Source organism: Pseudochaenichthys georgianus, chromosome 11 (genome assembly GCF_902827115.2).
Source record: "Pseudochaenichthys georgianus chromosome 11, fPseGeo1.2, whole genome shotgun sequence".
NCBI lineage: Eukaryota > Metazoa > Chordata > Actinopteri > Perciformes > Channichthyidae > Pseudochaenichthys > Pseudochaenichthys georgianus.
Genome location: NC_047513.1, coordinates 28,527,290 through 28,546,817, shown reverse-complemented (window position 1 = coordinate 28,546,817; position 19,528 = coordinate 28,527,290). Strand labels below are relative to the sequence as shown.

The window sequence follows — 19,528 nt, the reverse complement described above, 5'->3', positions numbered from 1 at the left end:
GAGTCTTTTTTAGTCATCAGATTATATCGAACATTTCAGTCAAACTAGTCTAGCCAAAACCAATAATAAGGGGGGGGGGGCGGCCCTGTTGTTGCCATTTTATTTTCTGTTAAATAAGGTTAGTTAGACCATGAGTTAGACCCGAGTCTTCCTGACAGTTCATATTGTGCCGCTGCCCGGTGTAATTAAAATGTACTGCCGCGCGCCCCACAGACACACAGCTGCTGCTCTGCCGCAGCACCGGAAATGGAACTGCTGGGAGAAAAACTGACTATCAGAGATGTAACGTTATCTTTGATAATATTTCGTCTCCTCATTTTTCGTCAACGAAAGTAAAGAGAGATGTTGTCATAGTTTTTATTTAGTAAACTACATTTTCGTCTCGTCACTTCTCGTCAACGATATTGCATGATGATTTCGTTAGTTATTGTTTACTGCCGTCTCGTCATGGTCTCGTTTTCGTCATGGAAAAAAAGGTCGTTTACGAACATATTTCGTCATAGTTTTAGTCAACGAAATTAACACTAATTTGGGGGTACAAGGCACCGACTGACACCGGCTCAGCCCATGTGCATCACTCTGTTTTCCTACTAAAACGCCTTTCTCGTCATACTTAACTCCACCTAATGTCTCGCTGACTAAGCTAATAACAGTGCAAACTTTAAGAACCTGTTTTTGCTGTCAAAAGGAGAGTCCTCTCTCAGGTTTGCACACTTGCTCGATTCCCCCCTAATAACTCAGCACGCAGCTTAAAGAATCCTGCATCTATGTCGCATGTCTGTCACCGCTTTTCTGCCGTGCTGTTAGTTTAATTAAAGGAACTTTTTGTCGGTCAATATTAGCTCTGTTAGTTACTGAAGGGTTGAAACACTTCTCGACACTCGTGCCTGAATGAAACACGATGACATCCTCTTCGTTGCATATTGGCACTCCATGCAAACTGTATTTTTGTCTCTGGTGTGCTATTCTGTGGCGTTGGTGTTACATTGTCCTGTGATTGGGTGAGTCATATGGGCTGCGTGGAGTTACAGTCCATCAGTGCAGGTTTAAATGGCTCGACAATTACCCGAACAATTAATTGTATTCACCAACGGTTGAAAAAACAGGTAAATGCAGATATGTGGAAAGGGACACCTCAATAAGCTATCTGAAGATTGAGAATAGGGGACTGACACTAATATATCTCACTAACACATCTAGAATTGGAGATATACAGAACAAAATGATACAGAAACCCCTTCTACAAGCTAACTAAACCCCTGACAACCCTTGAAAACGCTAACCAAACACCCCAAAAACAGGACTAATCTATCAATAACTACTAAATGATTCCAAATTATATATTTGATCAGCTTTACATCGGTTTACAATAGCTACAGTTCAATAAACAAACACGTCGGCGGTTAACAAAGAATGGTTCAAGCCCATGTTGTTGCTACGGTCTTGCTTCACTTCTGTTGAAACAAGCGTTGCTGTTTGGAGTCTCTTTATAAATGCATACCTGCGGCCTGAGTGTTGGTGTTTGGTTTAAGCTTTGGAAGACTTTTCCGCTCTTGACTATCTTTTACCTCCAACACGGGTCGGTGCCTTTTTAATTCTCCTGTTGGTTCTGTGAAAAACAACCATCTCAGGTTGTCATGCAACGTCACCACATCACACTCTGCTTCTGTAGTGTTCTCCCAGTTCACCGCCATCACTCCTCCCAGTTTAACACCCACTGGGTTATGTGTCAGGAATAGCTGAGAGTTCACTGACCTCTGTTTGCCTGCATTTCAGCATGGGGTTTCACACATACATGCAACAGCCTGCATTGTTTCTTACACTGGGTTGATACCAAAGCATGTTAGCATTTTGCAGAGGGACGTCATAAAACTGGAGATGTAGTACACATTAATCTTGAGACCGAAGTTCAAACAACTCAAAATGCACTCCTTTTGCACCATTTGCAAACTTGTTATTGTTGATAAGTTGAACAGGTCATATTCCCTCTTTAATATGCATATTGCTGTGAAAGCACTTTCATCAGCTAACTGTATTTTTCCAAGTTTCCCGCCAAAAATGACATTTTGAATTTTCTTAGTTTTTGTAAAGATCTTGATACATTTTTTTATGTGTTCTTTTTTTATCTACATCATGATTTATAAATGACCAATAATCTTTTTTAACTGAATAAAGCTTGAACGCACCATTATGTAAAACAATGCAACCACCGTAAGCGTTAGCTTTGTTATTTACCTAAGGATTGTGCTGCCGTCTAGCTGCTAACAGTTAACAAGTATGATCAGTGTTTTAACACCGTTTGGTACTAAAGTATAGTTTTTTTTTTAACGTTAGTAGTTGCAACTAAATAGCATTAATCAAGCACTTAGATATTTCTGTGACTAAACTGTCGGTGTCTTGGTAAAAACAATCAGCAATATGTTTGATATGTGTAGCTAAACAGCCTCAGCTCATTAGCATTAATGCGATGTATGCAAACGAAACTAAAACTAAACCCAGAAAAAACAGTTATCCCACATAAAAGATCACAAACGGGGCATAAACTAAAGCCGACAGACACACAGCCTAATTTAAACCTTACTTTGTGAAGCTGTGACATGTTATCAGCTCCCAGTAGTGTAAAGACAAAGAGTCAATAATAAAAAGGTCAAGGCTGAAGAGTAAACATCTTTCTTGTGATATATGTCTCACTGCAGCATTGCAATCGTTTGGAAATATCTCGTGTCAGGTTTGTACCTCGAGTAGTAATTTATCTGCCAGTTTATTGACGTGTTGAGCTCTCGAGAGATGCCTCTATTGCCAAAGTGATGGTGTTTACAGTGTCAGGGACAGTACGGATGTTTTGGATTGGTCAGCAGTATGCTCTCACACATTTAGGCATCCTATACTACTATACTGACGGGGGATTTCTAAATTGGTTATGTCACCAGTTTAGCCCCGAGCCTGTTTTTCAGGCCTCAGGCTCGAAAATGACATTCCCAGAACAAATGACTGCATCTTCCCTTCTAAAAGGGGAACATTAATAATCTTTTTTCTCAAAGCAATGATAAACCTGTGAGTTGGATGTAGAAAAGTCAGAATCAATATAGAATTTTTTTATTTTAAAGTAAATTCAGATTGAACATAGTAAAAAAAAATGTAAATTATAGTGTCCGTCCAAAGAAATAATATATTTAATTTATATAGCGCTTCTCATCTGCCAAGACAAATCTCGAACATAACAAAACACATTACTTATAGTGAAAACCACCCTTGAATGATGGGATGGTAGACTAAAAGCTTTAGGAATCCACACTATAACAAACAATAAGTATCCTGTATCAAGATTGATGCAAAACATTTTTAGATTTAGAAAAAATAAACCACTTCTGGGGTCATTTGGGTGGATTTTCCATATGTCTGGCCCCCCTCTGTCGATTTTGATGATTGACATCTCTTTTGAACCGTTAGAGCCAATAGAATCGAGGGGAGGTTCCTAAAATTCATCTAAACATTACCCATTGGTGAATGAGTGATGCGTAGCCAGAATGCCCCGGAACCGGAAGCTGTCATACACTCTGGTAGCTATCGTAGCAGCTAATATGAAATCTTCGTTATTGACATAAAAATGGAATGATGGATTATCAGTAATAATTTCAAAGTGACACAGACACGTAAGGGATAATGTGCTGCGACCTTCATGCCGATCTAGATCCCTCCGCTTCGCGTTGGGCTCCTGATCAGCCTGTCGGTGTTCTTTTCCCCATAATGACCAAGTCGCTGCACATTATCCCGCTTATTACATGGCCACATTCTCAACAAAGTAACGTTATGACTCCCAATATTAATTGAAATGCTTTTATGGATTTAGAAAATGATTTTATTGATTTAAAAAATAGTTGTATGTATTGATTTAAATTGACATGCATCCGCGAAGAAAAATAGTCCGTTGTTACTGTTTGAACTAACGTAGCAACGGCAGGCTTCGATAGCGTTTTTGAGGAGCTTTTTGATTACAGATTTGAAAACATCGCTCCTTGCTTTAAAAGTAGCACAATTCATTATGTCAAACCTTGGAAAGTATCTAGATATCCCTGCCCTAATGACAAAGTAACTGGCAAGTGAATATGTGTCGCCGTTTGATGTCTATGTCTGGACCGCTGCGTAAAAAGGAGGGTTTCTGCCCGTTACTTCTCCGCAGTTTTTCTTGTCCCAGTTCCAAAAGCAAACTGCATGCAGTTTGCTTTTCGGCCCAACTGTATACAGTTCAATCGACCGGACTTCTTTCTGAAGATGTGAGCGTCCTTAACAACGGTCAATAAGTCCTTGACAGCGGTCTGTCTGTTCGGTATTAACAACGTGTCACGTGTTCTGAATTGACCAATCAGAATCGAGTATTCAACTAAGCCATGTAATAAATTGGATTAACCTATGGATTAAGCTTCAGCAGCGTTTTTCTCGTTTTAATGCCATTGAACACAACTTTTGATCAGAAACAGCAAAAGGTAGGACAAATTGGCAATGTTTGCTCCGTAAAGGTACGTGGTGTGATGTCTGGTTTTGCTTCCCATGTCGAAAGTTCTGTTCGCTCAGTGATTATACTTATATGTCTGGAATCTGTGGAATCTCAGTTTGCTAATCGCTATATTGTTTGTGCAGATCCGAAAAGTAATAAGGGTATTTCACAGGGCTAATTCAGAGCCTTTGTTATTACCCTTTTGTTTTGTTTAGCTAAAAATGGTTAATATTGTCTGATAGCTGAGTTTCTTCCCGTTAAGTGAGTATGACACATTCATAGCTTGTTAAATGTTAAAAAGCACTCAGACGCTGTTTCTTGCAAGATGTTGTGCCCCCACCCGTGGGCCGTGGGGCTTAACTGGATAAAGCTGAACCAAAACATCTGTCCAAATGTTATTGCGGATATTTCAGTGTTGGACCTCAATATTCGACTATTCTGATAATCGTTCTTTGGGTGGATATTCAGTGTTTTTGTACTAAATGTAGGCTATCAATTAAGGGGAACTGCAAAATAAGTCTCGTGCTTTTATTTGAATAGTTAAAATCTGGAAATATGTACCTTTTCATTTTTGGTGTTCCCATTGTTGGCAATACAGGAAGAATCATTTCTGGAAGAGACCTTCATGAATCATGCTCAGACTTTGTATTTTCTTTTTAAAAACTAAAGCATATCTTGGTCGGAGACGTATTAAAGATATTGCGATTATGTAATGGTAATAGGAGAACTACACAACATGACTTTGTGACGTTTTGACCACCACACGGTTGTGTCCACAGGATGTGGTGAGATTAAGGTTGACCACCAAACATTAAGCACATTAATCTTAACTGTTTGGAAACTGCCAGTAACAAGAACACAAAGACACTAACCCTGCTCTTATATTCCTGACTGATCAAATTGTAGTGATGGAAAAATACATAATGCATTAATCATCATGCCTCCATTCAAAATGCAATAATGTCCTCATTGTGTGACCTTTGAAAACTCATCGGCAGGGTTTATTGTGATGATTAAAGGTAGAAATCCACTTTAATCCCTCAGTCTAACATATGTGGGACAAACCTGAAGCCTTTAATATCTTCAGTGTTTGGTAAGGCAGGTAAATCCCAGCTGTCAGATTTCATTCAGCTGAAATCAGTCGGTCATAGTGTTGCTGAAAAGAAACCCAACGTCACTTTTTTTTATCATTGCTTTCCATTGTTTCTCACGTCCGCTCCAAACACAATATTTCTCCCCGGTTCATATTGGCTGTCCACAATGATTTATATTATTTTATTCTTTATACATCGTTTTTACTAAAACGTATAGAACTCTGTTTCATTCAGTAATGTAAGAATATAAGTTCATATAACATAGAATACAAATATTTATAAAAACATAGGAAGTTGAAGTAAAACTGTGCATATTGTACAGGTGACATCAATTATTACAGGTATATTTCATCATGGATGTTTTATTAGCATTAATAAGGTATTAATGCTGAATTGCACAGTTTAAATTGGCACATACATAATAGCTGAATGATATCATTAGTATTTAAAAACAGGTAATTTAGTTCCAACTCAATATAGCTTACCTTTCCACTGCAACAGCACTCACATGGAGTTTGTTTCTGAGAAATGTTTAAGGAATCCAATTTCAAATCAGTCACTTATTATGGGCGCAACACATATTCACGTTTTATCAAGGATGCGTGTGTTTAATTTACTTTACCCTCATTTTTCTTTTGATGTCCTTCTTCTGCATTTCAATGTGCATTTCAGTGTGCAGACTATGACAGTGTAACGGCTGCCGTGAGACTCATCACTGAAGAATTATTATTATGTTTCACACCCACTTATTTCTGTTTTTTTTTTTTCAATGGCAGAAGACTTCAATGGGAACTTTGAGTCACGGTTTCTGTAATAATAATAATAATAATAATAATAATAATAATACACTTTATTTGTATAGCACCTTTCATGCACAAAGCAAAGTGAATTGAAAGTTAACCCACATTAAAAGCCATATTAAAAAGATAGGTTTTTAATAATAACTCTGTATAACAAGTTTTTGACTTTGTTTCATTATTACTTTGGTTTTATTGATGGTGAACCTGACACCTGTAGATAATGTGCTGTACTATGGCATACATCACATGAATTCACACCACAGTGTAAGTAGTACCAGAATAAGCTGTGGCCATATTTCACTCTCTGGCTCTCCTATGACAGCTAAGGCAGTGAGAAAAGATTTGGATCGTTTTTTGTTTAAAGTTTTATTATTATTATTATTCAGGTCACCCTTGAAAAAGATATATTTTGATCTCAAGGGGCTTTCACCTGGTTAAATAAAGGCTACAAACATTATAAGAAAATTTAAAAAGACGTTTAAAGCCGAGAAATCTGATCTGTTGCCAGAAAAGAGGGACAGTTTTGGTTTGGTTTTAGATGATTTTTGTGGATATGTAATTAGCACTTTTTAAATTGCATTCTTCATACACGTTTATATTGGCAATTATAACATATGATGTATTGGACATAATCTAGTTTGTTTATATCCTATAATACAGTCATGCTCAATTGTATTCTATAGAAATCCTTTAACCTGTTTTTTTTTTTCTTTCACGAAACTGTCTCAGGGCTTCTTAACATTTAAAAACCTATCAATGTGTCATACCCACTTAACGGGAAGAAACTCAGCTAACTGAAGATATGAACCATTTTTACCGAAACAAAACACAAGTCTCACAAGAACCGTCTAAATGAGCCCTGAGCGAAAAAATGCTAACGCTCTTAGCACAGAACTCACGGTAGAAATACTTTATCGAATCTGCACAAACAAGATATCAGCTAGCAAGCTAGAAATATAAGTATCATCACTGAGCGATCAAAACTCGCGGCAGGGGAAGCAAACCCAGACATCACACGACGTAGCTTTACGGAGCAAACACGGAAAATAGTCTTACCTTTGCTATTGTTCTGATCAAAAGTTGTGTTCAATGGCATTCAAACGATAAAAACGCTGCTGAAGGAAGCTGAAGCTACAACCCAGCTTCCGGTATTGGGCACTCTGGCTGCGCAGCACTCATTCACCAATGGGTAATGTTTGGATGGATTTTAGGAACCTCCCCTCGATTCTATTGGCTCTAACGGTTAAAAAGAGATGTCAGTCATCAAAATCGACCGAGGGGGGCCAGAGATAGGTCAAATCCACCCAAATGACCCCAGAAGTGTTTTTTCTTCTTCTAAATCTCTCTAAAAAGGTCAAATTTAACTTGTTTGGCATCAATCTTGATACAGGGTACTTATTATATGTTGTAGTTTGGATTCCTAAAGCTTTTAGTCTACTAACCCATCATTCAAGGGTGGTTTTCACTATAAGTAATGTTTTTTCTTTGGACGGACACTATGATTTACATTTTTTTTACTATGTTCAATCTGAACTTACTTTAAAATAAAAAAAATTCTATATTGATTCTGACTTTTCTACATCCAACTCACAGGTTTATCATTGCTTTGAGAAAAAAGATTATTAATGTACCCCTTTTAGAAGGGAAGATGCAGTCATTTGTTCTGGGAATGTCATTTTCGAGCCTGAGGCCTGAAAACGGGCTCGGGGTTAACAGGTTAAGCAATTGTGGTTTTCATTTTAGATGTTGTCCTTATTTACCCCTTCCCTGGCCAATGACAATTTGTTCAGTAATTTGGGCATGGAAACAGATCATTTCCTGATCTGTAGTGTTTGCTGTCCTCAAAGAACACAGCAGTTGTTATCCGGATGTGAGCATTTAGCGGGAGTAGAGATAACATTCCAATGTGCCCAATTTTGTAAAGGATGCATGCCAAGAATTTTGCGAAACCTTAATAATATCTAGGATTTTAAATGACAACATAGCAGGGACTTGACATCGACACAAACCCACAATGAACTATTCTACGTGTGATTGTTCAAATAACTTATTGATCTATTTATGTTTTTCTTTGTTTACATTGATTGCGTTGGCCTTCTTGTGATCATGGCTATACATTATGGCAAAACAAGGCCTGGTTAATAGAACTATTTTAAAGGTTCCCTATTATACTGTTTTTCATCCATATATTATAGCTCTCAGATATATACAAAACATGTCTCTGAAGTGTTTGGCTCCAAACACCAAACGGATCATTGCAGCATTACCCATAATGCTCTCTGTTTCAGCCCTGTTTCCAAAGTGCTGATTCTCTGTCTGTTACTTTAGATGAAAACAAGGAGCCCCTCCCCACGCCCCTCTGAGAGACATTTGGTTACAAAGAACACAATGTGCTCTAGGAGGAGATTCAGGTGATAAGGTGGGGTTACCCTGGTTGCTGATTGGCTAATGGTTACACAAGACAAAACATCGTTATGACATCATAAAGTGACCAAAATCTGATCAGCTCATTTTCAGACAGGTTTTTATAGAAATGGATCAGGACAAAAAGAGAGAGAATCGTTTTTCCTGAAACTTTCAGAGTCTCTTTACGCAGAGGGGACACATGTTGATGTAGAGGAGACATGAAGAAGAGGAGACACATGTTGATGTAGAGGAGACATGAAGAAGAGGAGACACATGTTGATGTAGAAGAGACATGAAGAAGAGGGGACACATGTTGATGTAGAGGAGACATGAAGATGAGGGGACACATGTTGATGTAGAAGAGACATGAAGAAGAGGAGACACATGTTGATGTAGAAGAGACATGAAGATGAGGGGACACATGTTGATGTAGAAAAGACAGGAAAAAGTGTTTTTTGCACAATAGGTGACCTTTAAATATTTTAAAATATATTAAAGATTCATTTACCGTTTGTCCTGTTCATGCAGACGATGAGGTCGACCTGCAACAAGGCAATAAAGGAAGCGAAGAAGGAAGCTCTAGTGGGGGATCGCCACAAACCAAACGCAAAGGAAAGTTCTCCAAGATGGGACGGATCTTCAAACCCTGGAAATGGAGAAAGAAGAAGCCGAGTGACAAGTTTACTGAAACATCAATAGGTATGTTGGGTTTAAAGGTGTTGTAATGACTTGTTGTGTGCATCACTCGACGCTTTCATTAGACACAAACGTTTATTACTTAGAAAAAACTATCAAATCTTTTGATATTGGCAAAACACTTGAAGAATCCACATTTAAATATGACAGTCTGTGTTAGGGAATCTACTCTGAGTGTTGGGGCATTCATCCTTTTTGTGCACAGTGAAAATTGTTTCATAGTTTTCCCTTTTGTATATTCTCTATTTTCAGTCTTGGAAAGAAGGATTTCTGTCCGAAAAAGCCGCCAAGAGCTGATTGCCAGAGGGGTCTTAAAGGATAATCCAGAAAGTGGTAGGTCGAGCCTTTTCTGAGGATATTCTATGCGTGCATATTCATATTTATATTTTTGTGTAAATATTGGCATTATTTTTCATTTGTTACAATAGTTTTTAAATAGCTTTTATAATAGAACTATTCTTTGCTAATTTATTTTAAAGAAACAACACATTTTTCTCTCCGTGTCTCTGTATGCACCATTTACACCAAAGCAAATTCCTCGCATGCGTAAAACTACTCGGTAAAAAACGATTCTGATTATTTGGCTCCCTTTGACTGTATTTCACTGATTGTGTCTTCAGAAAACAATGATGTCAACCACTCCAAAGGTCCACCAGTCAAAAACGGACACCCGGTGGACGTGGACAGGATGTCTCGAGGGGAATCCGAAGCCAAGTTGAATTCCCTCCGGGTTCCTCAAGCCGAGGAACGTCGAGGCAGAGCGCCGTCCGATGCCTCCCGGAGTAACAGAGCACCTCTGGACGTGGACTCTCACGCTCGACTTCCTGTGGAGCTAGACAGGAGAAGCCGACTCCCATCCGATGTTGATAAGAGAGGAGGATCGTTACCCCGAGGACCTCCACAGGACGATAGGTACCGTAGAGAAGAGAGGAGGGACGGGAAAGACGACCGGGAAGACAGGGGGAGGAAGAACCGCGAAGACGTAGAAAGAAGGGAGTGGCGAGATGAAAAGGAAAGAGATGGTGGAGTCGACCGGAGGGATAGGCGAGATGACAGGCGAGATGACAGGCGAGATGACAGGCGAGATGACCGGACAGAAAGAGACAATAGGGAAAGGAAAGATCGTGAGGAGAAGGAAAGAAAGGATAGGGATGAGCGGGAACGCCGGGATCGGGACGAGAAAGAACGCAGAGATCGTGACGAGAGGGAAAGGAAAGACAAGGACGAAAGAGAAAGGAAAGACCGGGATGAAAGAGAACGGAAAGACCGGGACGAGCGGGATAAGGATAGGGATCGGCGGGCTGAGAGGGAAAAGAGAGAACATAGAGACGACAGAAAAGACGACAGAAAAGACGACAAGGAGAGGAAAGACGATAGGGATAGGACGGAGAACCGAGAGAGGCGGGAGGATCGGGACAAAAGGGACGACTGGGCCAAGAGGAACGATAGAGAGCGAAGGGACGAGCGGGATAAGAGGGAAAAGCCGGAGCCTCAGCGCTCGGTGGACGACCCTCGGCCCATCGCCAAGCCCTCCTCTGAGATGGACTTGCGGCCTCCTCTGCAAAAAAGTTCCTCGGAGGAAAACAAGAAGATCCGCTCCTCCTCGGAGGCCGATAAGAGGTTCACTCTGCCCAGACACTCACCGGCTGCAGAGTTCAGGGAACGCTCAGGTAAGATTTTCCCTTGTGTTGGAGAAAACTGGCTTACCTCGCGCTAGGTGTGTTTTTATACTTTACTTCGACACCCGCATCCAAAGTTACTTGGGGGATTTTTAAGTCATGTTTTTTGTTGGAGCCAGGTGCTTCTTATTTTTTTAATCTGGTTGTGTCTTCCTGGTCGAATGTACTTATTGTAAGTCGCTTTGGATAAAAGCGTCGGCTAAATGCAATGTAATGTAATGTAATCTAGTTTAAAACCAAAATATTTTGTTATTGACGGTGAGCTTGACAAATCCATATTGAAATATAAGAGTCTAGGTCAGGGCTATTCAATTGGCGGCCCGCGGGCCAAATCCGGCCCCGGGGTGATATTTACTGGCCCATCGAGTATAATGTTAAAAAGTAATCTACTTGAGTTTTTTCTGGGCCAGAGTGCCTTTATTCCAGAGAGGGTGTTAAATTGAGAGATAGAGGGGAAGACATTGCCTGAAAACTTCGGCGGGCTCGGGTTTCGAACCCAGCTACTACTACCGTAGTGACAACTCCTGTCATTTATTGCAGCTCTGCGTGAACGATTAGATAATTTCACCTAAATTAAATGAAATGATGTTGATGGTTAAATTAGCTTCACATGTAGGCCTACTGAGTTCTGAACTTGCCATTTAGAACTATAAAGGCCTTGGGGTTATGTTGATTTAATTAAACACAATATATGCACTCCACCATGCTGTTGTAGTATTTACTGTATCTGAAGCTCTTCATATGCTCATATTTCAAGCCATCTTTTTCCCGGCCCCTTGCTTTGGATCATTTTCATCAACCGGCCCCATTCCAAACTAATTGAATAGCCCTAGTCAATTAAATAACTAGAAGGAAAGTTGACAGTCAAAGTTTTCCCACACGAAATCCAGAAAGAACCCTTTTTGAAAGTAGATTGCAACTGGATGACGCACAGAAAGTCTCCATATAGGACATCTTGGTAAGATTGAGCAGTGATGCAGAATGCATACTGTTTTGTTTATCTCCAAAATCTCACAATTTGAAAGCAAGATCTGATGTGTATTTCTAAAAGGGAGCTTATCTGATCCAATTGCAAAGCCTGTCTCGCTGTGGCAGAGGCTTTGACACTGAAGTAATAACTACGTGTGGTTATATCCAAGACGTTTTACTTGACTAATAGTTTGTTTGGTTAATGTTTCACAATCTTTCCTTTATGTACGCCATACTTGGTCATACAAAATAACCTTAGCCTGGAGTTTGAGATGTTATGATTCAGCCGTCAACAAACTAATTATGTCTAACATGTTTGCACGTGCCTTCGTTATGTCAGGTTGACATGTGAGCTAACATGCAGACGTCCCGTTTCCTCAGTCCTGCCAACCATTTCCTAGTAAATAAATAGTGGGCTAGTAAATGTTTTGCTGATGATTAAATACCTACAGTGTTTGCAGACCAAAGTCTCCTGATGGTACTGTGAATGATTTAACTGTAATTCTGACCGAGTTATGAAGTGTCTTTACTGTAGGCTATCTTTATTTTCTGTACAGCACTTTGGCTCGACCAAAAATGGTTTATAAATGTGCTATATAAATAAAACTTGATTTGATTTGAAGCCAACAAGCTCCGTCTGAAAGCTTCCTCAAAGTGAAACGGTGACCATCAAGCTTTGATTTGATAGATTAAGGAGAACATGAGAAGAGAGAAGGAACAAAGCATGAGGCCGTTTTCCTACATTATCTTTGGATCATTAACATCTCGTTTTTTAAAGTAGAGTTTTCTAATTTCCTAAAACATGTCTAGATAGTATCTTTCAGTCTTTTACTGTGAAATCGCTGTACAGAATAGTACATAGCTTCATTCATTCGGCAGGTATTTCTGCACAATTGCACATCAAGATTAGGCTAAAGCAACATTATTAGTATCGTACTATTAGTAGAATTGGCTTCCCTTTGATTGGTGGCTGTTTAGGATTGTTTCTGACATGTGAGATGTCAAATTTTATTGGAAAAAGATTCATGTTATAATTTATTTAATTTAATTTATTGCTTGAAATCATATTTGTTGGCGTTTAAACTTTCCCAAAAACACCTTTTCACCGTGCTTGAAACACACTTTGATCTCCCGCTTGCTGTACGAGGAGAGGGGGGGGGGGCACCCACTGAAGAGTTATATTATTAAATAAAAGTCTATTTAAATTGAGAATTATGTAAGTTACTTTTTAATAACTTTTTAGCGTGATGACTTTATTAAAATATAGCGACAGAAAATCAAATTTCATGCAAAAAGCTGAAATAAAAGCTCCTAATGAAGAAAAAACAAGTTATTTTATTGTAAATGTTTCTGTTTTTCCTTGTGTTGAGTTTTCAAAAGTAGGAACTGTTTTTGTGTTCTTTCCTTTAACATCTGTTCGTGTGTTTCCTCGCTTCAGAGTCCGCTGGTGTCCGCTTCGCCTCAGAACCTCGTCCAGAACCTCGTCCAGTAGCAGACCCTCACCCGGACCCTTTCCCGACCCGACAGGCTCTTCTTCCCCCGAAGTTCCTCACAGACTCGGGCAGGAGTCCAACACCTTCCTCCACTTCATCATCCTCCTCCTCCACCTCTTCCAATTCCTCTGCTGCTGTAGCTGTGGCCAAGCCCCCGAGGACGGTCTCCCTGTTGATTGAAGATCCTCCGAGACTTCCTGACTCCGAGACTCCGCCCCCCGTCCCCCCCCACGCCAAACAGCCGCCCGTCCCTCCACCCAAACCCACCAACCGCAACAGCACCCTGCTCGGTGAGTTCATCAACTCTGTTTTATGGGTCGTCTTTTTATAAAATCAACAGCTGGTCTTAGTTTATCTGTCTTTCTTCTTTTAATCAAATTACCTCCAAAAAGGCTTTCAATTACTGTAGCTCCCGGGAATACAATCTTTGAGATAAAGTAGTAAATGGTACAAATTGAGCTAGTAAAAACAAGTTGGACCTCACAAGACTAACGATAAAAGAGTTTGACTTCAATATTTACACATGGAACACATTTGTGTTGACAGACTGCATCCGTTTACATTAAAGAACACACTGACTTAGTTACACCCATGTGAAACAAACAGGTGACGCAAACATCGCATTGAGCATTGACGTATTTCCCAGTTTTGCTTTAGTGTAGCTGGATTACTGTTCAATTATCCTCGGCAGCGGTTCCGCCAGGGGGGCGTCTTGCCGTCATTTGACACAAAATGAATAATTTGAGAGAAGATCGAGAGTTTTTATCGCTTGAAAAGCCTCGCAGCGGCGAAACTGTGACTCCGTGGTAAACTGTGGTAGCATGAAGAGCCGTTTAGGAGCCGAAAGAGCCGGCTCTTCTCAGTGAGCCGAGCCAAATGATCCGGCTCACTGAAAAGAGCCGGATTTCCCATCACTAATGCGTAAAGAGATAGGATCTATAAAGGGACGGCTCAATTCAAAATTCAAGTCACGTGACACAACGTGACGTTACATCCGCCCTCTCAGCCCTGGTCTGGCGGAAACACTGATCTTCGGTTCAATTCATTAATAAAGATTGCTCATCTGTTATATTATCTATTTAATCAAAATGCCTTATATATCTGATTGCTGTAGGTGTGTTCCTGAGCGTTGTTATAGGTGTGTTCCTGCGCGTTGCTATAGGTGTTTTCCTGAGCGTTGCTATAGGTGTTTTCCTGCGCGTTGCTATAGGTGTTTTCCTGCACGTTGCTATAGGTGTTTTCCTGCACGTTGCTATAGGTGTTTTCCTGCGCGTTGCTAAAGCTGTTTTCCTGCGCGTTGCTATAGGTGTTTTCCTGCGCGTTGCTAAAGCTGTTTTCCTGCGCGTTGCTATAGCGTCTCCTCGGAGCGGACACGCAGCGGCTTGTCTCTGCAGATTTCTGCTGAGCCAGCAGTTCTCTGGAGGTTTGATAGAAACCGCTCTTAGTATATCGGTGATTTGTCCCAGCGTACCTCAGCTGCTGTTGTTTACAGCCCGGTGCTGTCTCTCTGAAACTGAGTCTCTGTGACACATTCCTCCGCTGTCCGTCAGCCAGGTTTCTCTACGTGCTACATAATCGGATTACATGGATTGTGTCGTTAAAGTGTCTGTTTCAGTGTATTGGACTTCTGATACACACCTTAAATGCATTGAAATCCTGGTGGATACATGTTTTTCTATTTCTCTGTTTTTTTCAATACCTAGAAATACACACTTTAAATATGACATATTTTCAGTTTTCATATTAAAAACATCACAGGGATTAGAGCCTATCCATATCTGAGGCCAACACTGGTACTTTTAAGTTTATATACTTTCATTTAATATCTCATAAATAGGACATTAGTTACAAGATGTTTGCAAATACAAAGAAAATTCACAAATTGTTGAGAAATAAGCAACAACGTTAATAATAACCTTTTCTTTTTCAAATAAAAATGTTAATATTAAAAACACATGTCAACACACGATGCTAAATATTATATATTTAAAAACGATTGTTTAGTGACTTATTATAAACATAATACATAAATAAATGCACATGTTGTCTTTTCTACCCAAAGGCCTACTCTAACATAACTGATTTAATAAATTAATTAAATGAAATATTTCCTTAATTTGTAAACAGAAAAAACAGAAAATGTTCCTTTACAATTTTAGATTAAAGCTGAAATTAGAGGAGACTTTTTGAGTGCTGTAAAAGTGACACTGTATTTAAATAACTTTTAAACTTAATTTTGTATTTATATACAGAACGGAGAATTACGTAACTTACTGATGTATTCATGGGTTACTAAATATCTGCAATAATCAGATTCTGGTTTTACTGTTGGAGCTCCAAGGGAAAGGAAACCGATGAGTTCTCCTGCGATTCATTCCTGGAGGAACTATTTTACTGTAAATAATGAAATAAATATCCCAAATCAACCAAACTCATCTTGTGCTCAGAGTTATTCGTCCACAGCGCTTGGTTTTAACGTCTCTGGGTGGAGGCAATTAAAGTGTTTCATTTCTATTCTGCAAGTTCATATAAACTGATAGAAAATATATGCAATAATCTGATTTATAGGTTTAGCTCTAATAGGGATTGACAAGATCAGACGAGTGCAGATGGGTTTCTCTGTGATTCATCCCCTGGAGGAACTATTTTACGAGAAACAAAGAAAGTGAACAAACGGTTAAAACAAAACTGAGCCAACGATAAATATCCCAAATCTCATACTTTATTTTGAATTCTTTAGTTAGAATAAAGCAAAGACATATACAGTAAGTAGGTACCCGAAACCTTTACATGGCGTACAAGAGGGAAAGCTGGGTATTACGTTGACTAAAGCTGACGGCATCGTAGACCCCAAGTCTCAGCTTGTGTTCAGAGTTATTCCTCCACAGCGGTTTGTTTTTAAACGGATGTTCGCTCTGCTTCTGGACAGTGTCAAACCCAGAAAATCGTTATCAGCCCTCCCTCCCCCTCCTCTTGTATCCCCCCCCTCTCATACTGGAATGTAAACCTGGCTCTCTCCCTGCCTCTCGCTGGTTGTGTGCAGCCTCGTCCCTGAGCACAGTCTGCCAGGCTGAGCCCTCCTGCAGATCCTGGAGCAGCCTCTACCTCTCGCTGCCCGTCTACCTGAGACACAGAGGGGCTCACACCTGCTCAGGTACCCAGCGGGGGGGGGCGCCCCTCCATGCATCCTAACAGAGTCTGCAGACTGGATTCAACACATGCAAAACCTCCCCTCATGTAATCGCCATTGCATGTGTTCTGCAGCTACGGGAGTTGTTTACAATAGAGATGTAATGGGGCCAATGTAGGGGAAGAGAATGAAAGATACAGAGCGGGGGGGGGGGGGGTTATATTCTGAGAAAATAATCAGGATTTCCAAGATTTAAAGACGTATCCTCTGAGTTTCAGTGGTGCATTTGAGGAGAATAGAAACACAAATCTCACACTTAAAACTCAAAATGTAAGAGAACAACATTTGATGAGATTTAAGTAAAAACCACACATTTCAAAATATTGTCTTTTTATTAATATTATAATACAAATATTACATTTAAAAACAACACTGTTTTTCCTTTTAAATGTTTTACTTCAAATTCAGAAAGAAATTTAGTTTATTTAACTTTTTTACATCAGAGAATATTTGACTCTTAAGCCAAATTGTGTGATTCCTATCTCTTTAATTTAAGGGTTTATTTATTTTTTCTTCACAGTTTTTTATAATTTCTCTGAAGTTGAATCTTGGAATCTCATATTTATTTCTCAGAATATTACCAACTCCCTCGCCTACGTTATTCCTTTCTCTACCTACATAACCCTTTTACACGGTTCACTTTCATCTTAACCAACTTAACGCTCCATGCGGACGAGAAACAATGCATGGAAGTCTAGATGTGCATTGAATGTGTGTGTTGATAACAATGGATGTTCAACCAATGGATGTCATCACCCTTCACTGACTCCAGATCACCAGTAACACTAACGTCATCTTTTCTCCCCCATTTAATCTGTTGTTATTGACAATTTGCTTGTTTTTGTTCACGGCACTAACTTCATTTCAATCCAGACCGACGTGCATCCTCATGCTCTGCCTGTACATTATATTTAATGTGAATTATTCTTTCCAACTTGTATTAATTCCTGCTGTTTTTCTTTCTTCTACCAGCCGAGCACTCGCAGCCTGGCAGTGCTTTCATCACAGTGCCAGCCCCCGCTAAGCGCTCGCCCCCGACGCCGCCAAAGAGGATGACCCCCGTCACAAAGCGCCATTCTGTGGACCCCTCGGCCCCCGATAATGACCCCTCTCCCCCCGTCGCTGACCCAGCCTCTGCACCGCCGCCCCCTGCTGTCCATAGAGGAGAACACACAGAGGAGGTCTCAAACACTCCCCTCAGCCCCTCTGAAACGCTGCCTTTCCCGCCCTCCCACATCCCTCCATCTCCCCCCAGGGTTCATTCCCTTCAGCACCCCCCCTCCACCGTTCCCACGGTGCAGACTGACCCCCCCAGCCCCACTACGAAGCCCCCCAGCCAGCCTCCAGCCATCCCCCTGCACATCCTGATCCAGAGAGCGCTGAACAGCCCCGGCCTGTCCCAGCCCCACCCTGAGGGGTCCCAGAGGGCCCACTCCCTGCTGTTTGAGTCTCCCCCAGACTTCCTCTCGGAGGCGGGGCCCACCAGGAACTCCCTGCCCATCACCATCGAGCCCCTCAGGCTGTAAGTGTAACACAAACTGTAGATTTCACGATTATACAACCAATCAGAAACAGGTTTATTACCAGGTAGGTTTACACGTATGAGGAATTTGACTTGGTGTCGTGGTGTATAAACACAAGAATTAAAAACACAGGTAGAGAACTAGAAAAATATTTACATTGCAGTGGAATGGAATAAGAAGGAATAAAATATGGAACAAAAATCGGCAGTAATACAAAATATTGTTGTACAATCCAATCCAACTTTATTTATATAGCACATTTAAAAACAACAGAGCTGACCAAAGTGCTGTACATCAATAAATATATAAAAAAGCAGCATAAATACATTTAGACAAAACCCTATCGGACAAAAAGAAACAAATGTAAAAGCAGGAGACAATAAAACCATACTTACTGTATAGCCACAGACTGAACACATAACACAGGGTGAGGATTGTTTAGTCATTAAAGAGGCCCTGTTGTGCTGCATGGGGTTTTCCCTTTCCTGCAGTGTGTTCTAGGTTTGTGTGCATGTCAATGGTCTGCAAAGCTTAAAATCCCTGCCATACAATTAGCAGAATATGTCGTTTTTAAGAAGTTTTGATTTGGTCGAAGGAGTACGTCTTCAACCCCACCACATTTTATATCGATGACATTTCTTGTGTGACCTTGAATTCCTAAAGAGAGTTGTTCTCCAATGCTTCCCAAACACATCTTGATGGATTGGATAAACACCTTGCTTAAAAAGTTAATTGTGTACAGCCCAACAAATGTGACTATTAGCTATTTTTATTTGCCTTCCATAAAAGCTAATAAATGTATTTGGGTTCTCATAATTTATTTGAGAAAAAGAAGACATTTCATGGCATTCCCTTGTGTTCTTGAAAATTGCCTTTTTTTTTTACAATTTTATGAGATTTTAGACTCCAGATAAAAATGTATCAATCAAAAGAAACAAATGTATATGAATAATAAGTATTTAAAATAATTGTTAGTTGTAGCCTTATAGCCAGTCATCTTTTAGCCTTGGTTCCTACATAAATACATCTGGACTAAATAATATGTTTGGGAGTTTTTATGCATGTTCAAGGATTCAAGGCTTTTATTGTCATGTGTGCAAACTGTAGCTACTGTAGCTACAGTGCAGTGTAGTTATGGCAATGAAAATCTTAGGTCACAGGCTCCTCCAACAGTGCAACACAA

General features: G+C 40.1%; 1 protein-coding gene across 5 annotated transcripts in view; it reads left to right on the top strand.

Annotated features, from left to right (window-relative positions):
- The window catches only part of phactr4a (phosphatase and actin regulator 4a), a 47,017-nt gene that overhangs the window by 16,253 nt on the left and 11,236 nt on the right, over positions 1-19,528 (top strand). For 4 of the 5 annotated variants that reach the window (XM_034094231.1, XM_034094230.1, XM_034094229.1 and 1 more), the window contains 6 exons: positions 9,324-9,494; positions 9,744-9,824; positions 10,112-11,161; positions 13,578-13,922; positions 16,676-16,786; positions 17,795-18,344. In XM_034094231.1, coding sequence (XP_033950122.1) covers positions 9,324-9,494; positions 9,744-9,824; positions 10,112-11,161; positions 13,578-13,922; positions 16,676-16,786; positions 17,795-18,344 — 2,308 coding nt within the window. The remainder of the gene's footprint in view (positions 1-9,323; positions 9,495-9,743; positions 9,825-10,111; positions 11,162-13,577; positions 13,923-16,675; positions 16,787-17,794; positions 18,345-19,528) is intronic. The other variant, XM_034094232.2, reaches the window with a different exon arrangement.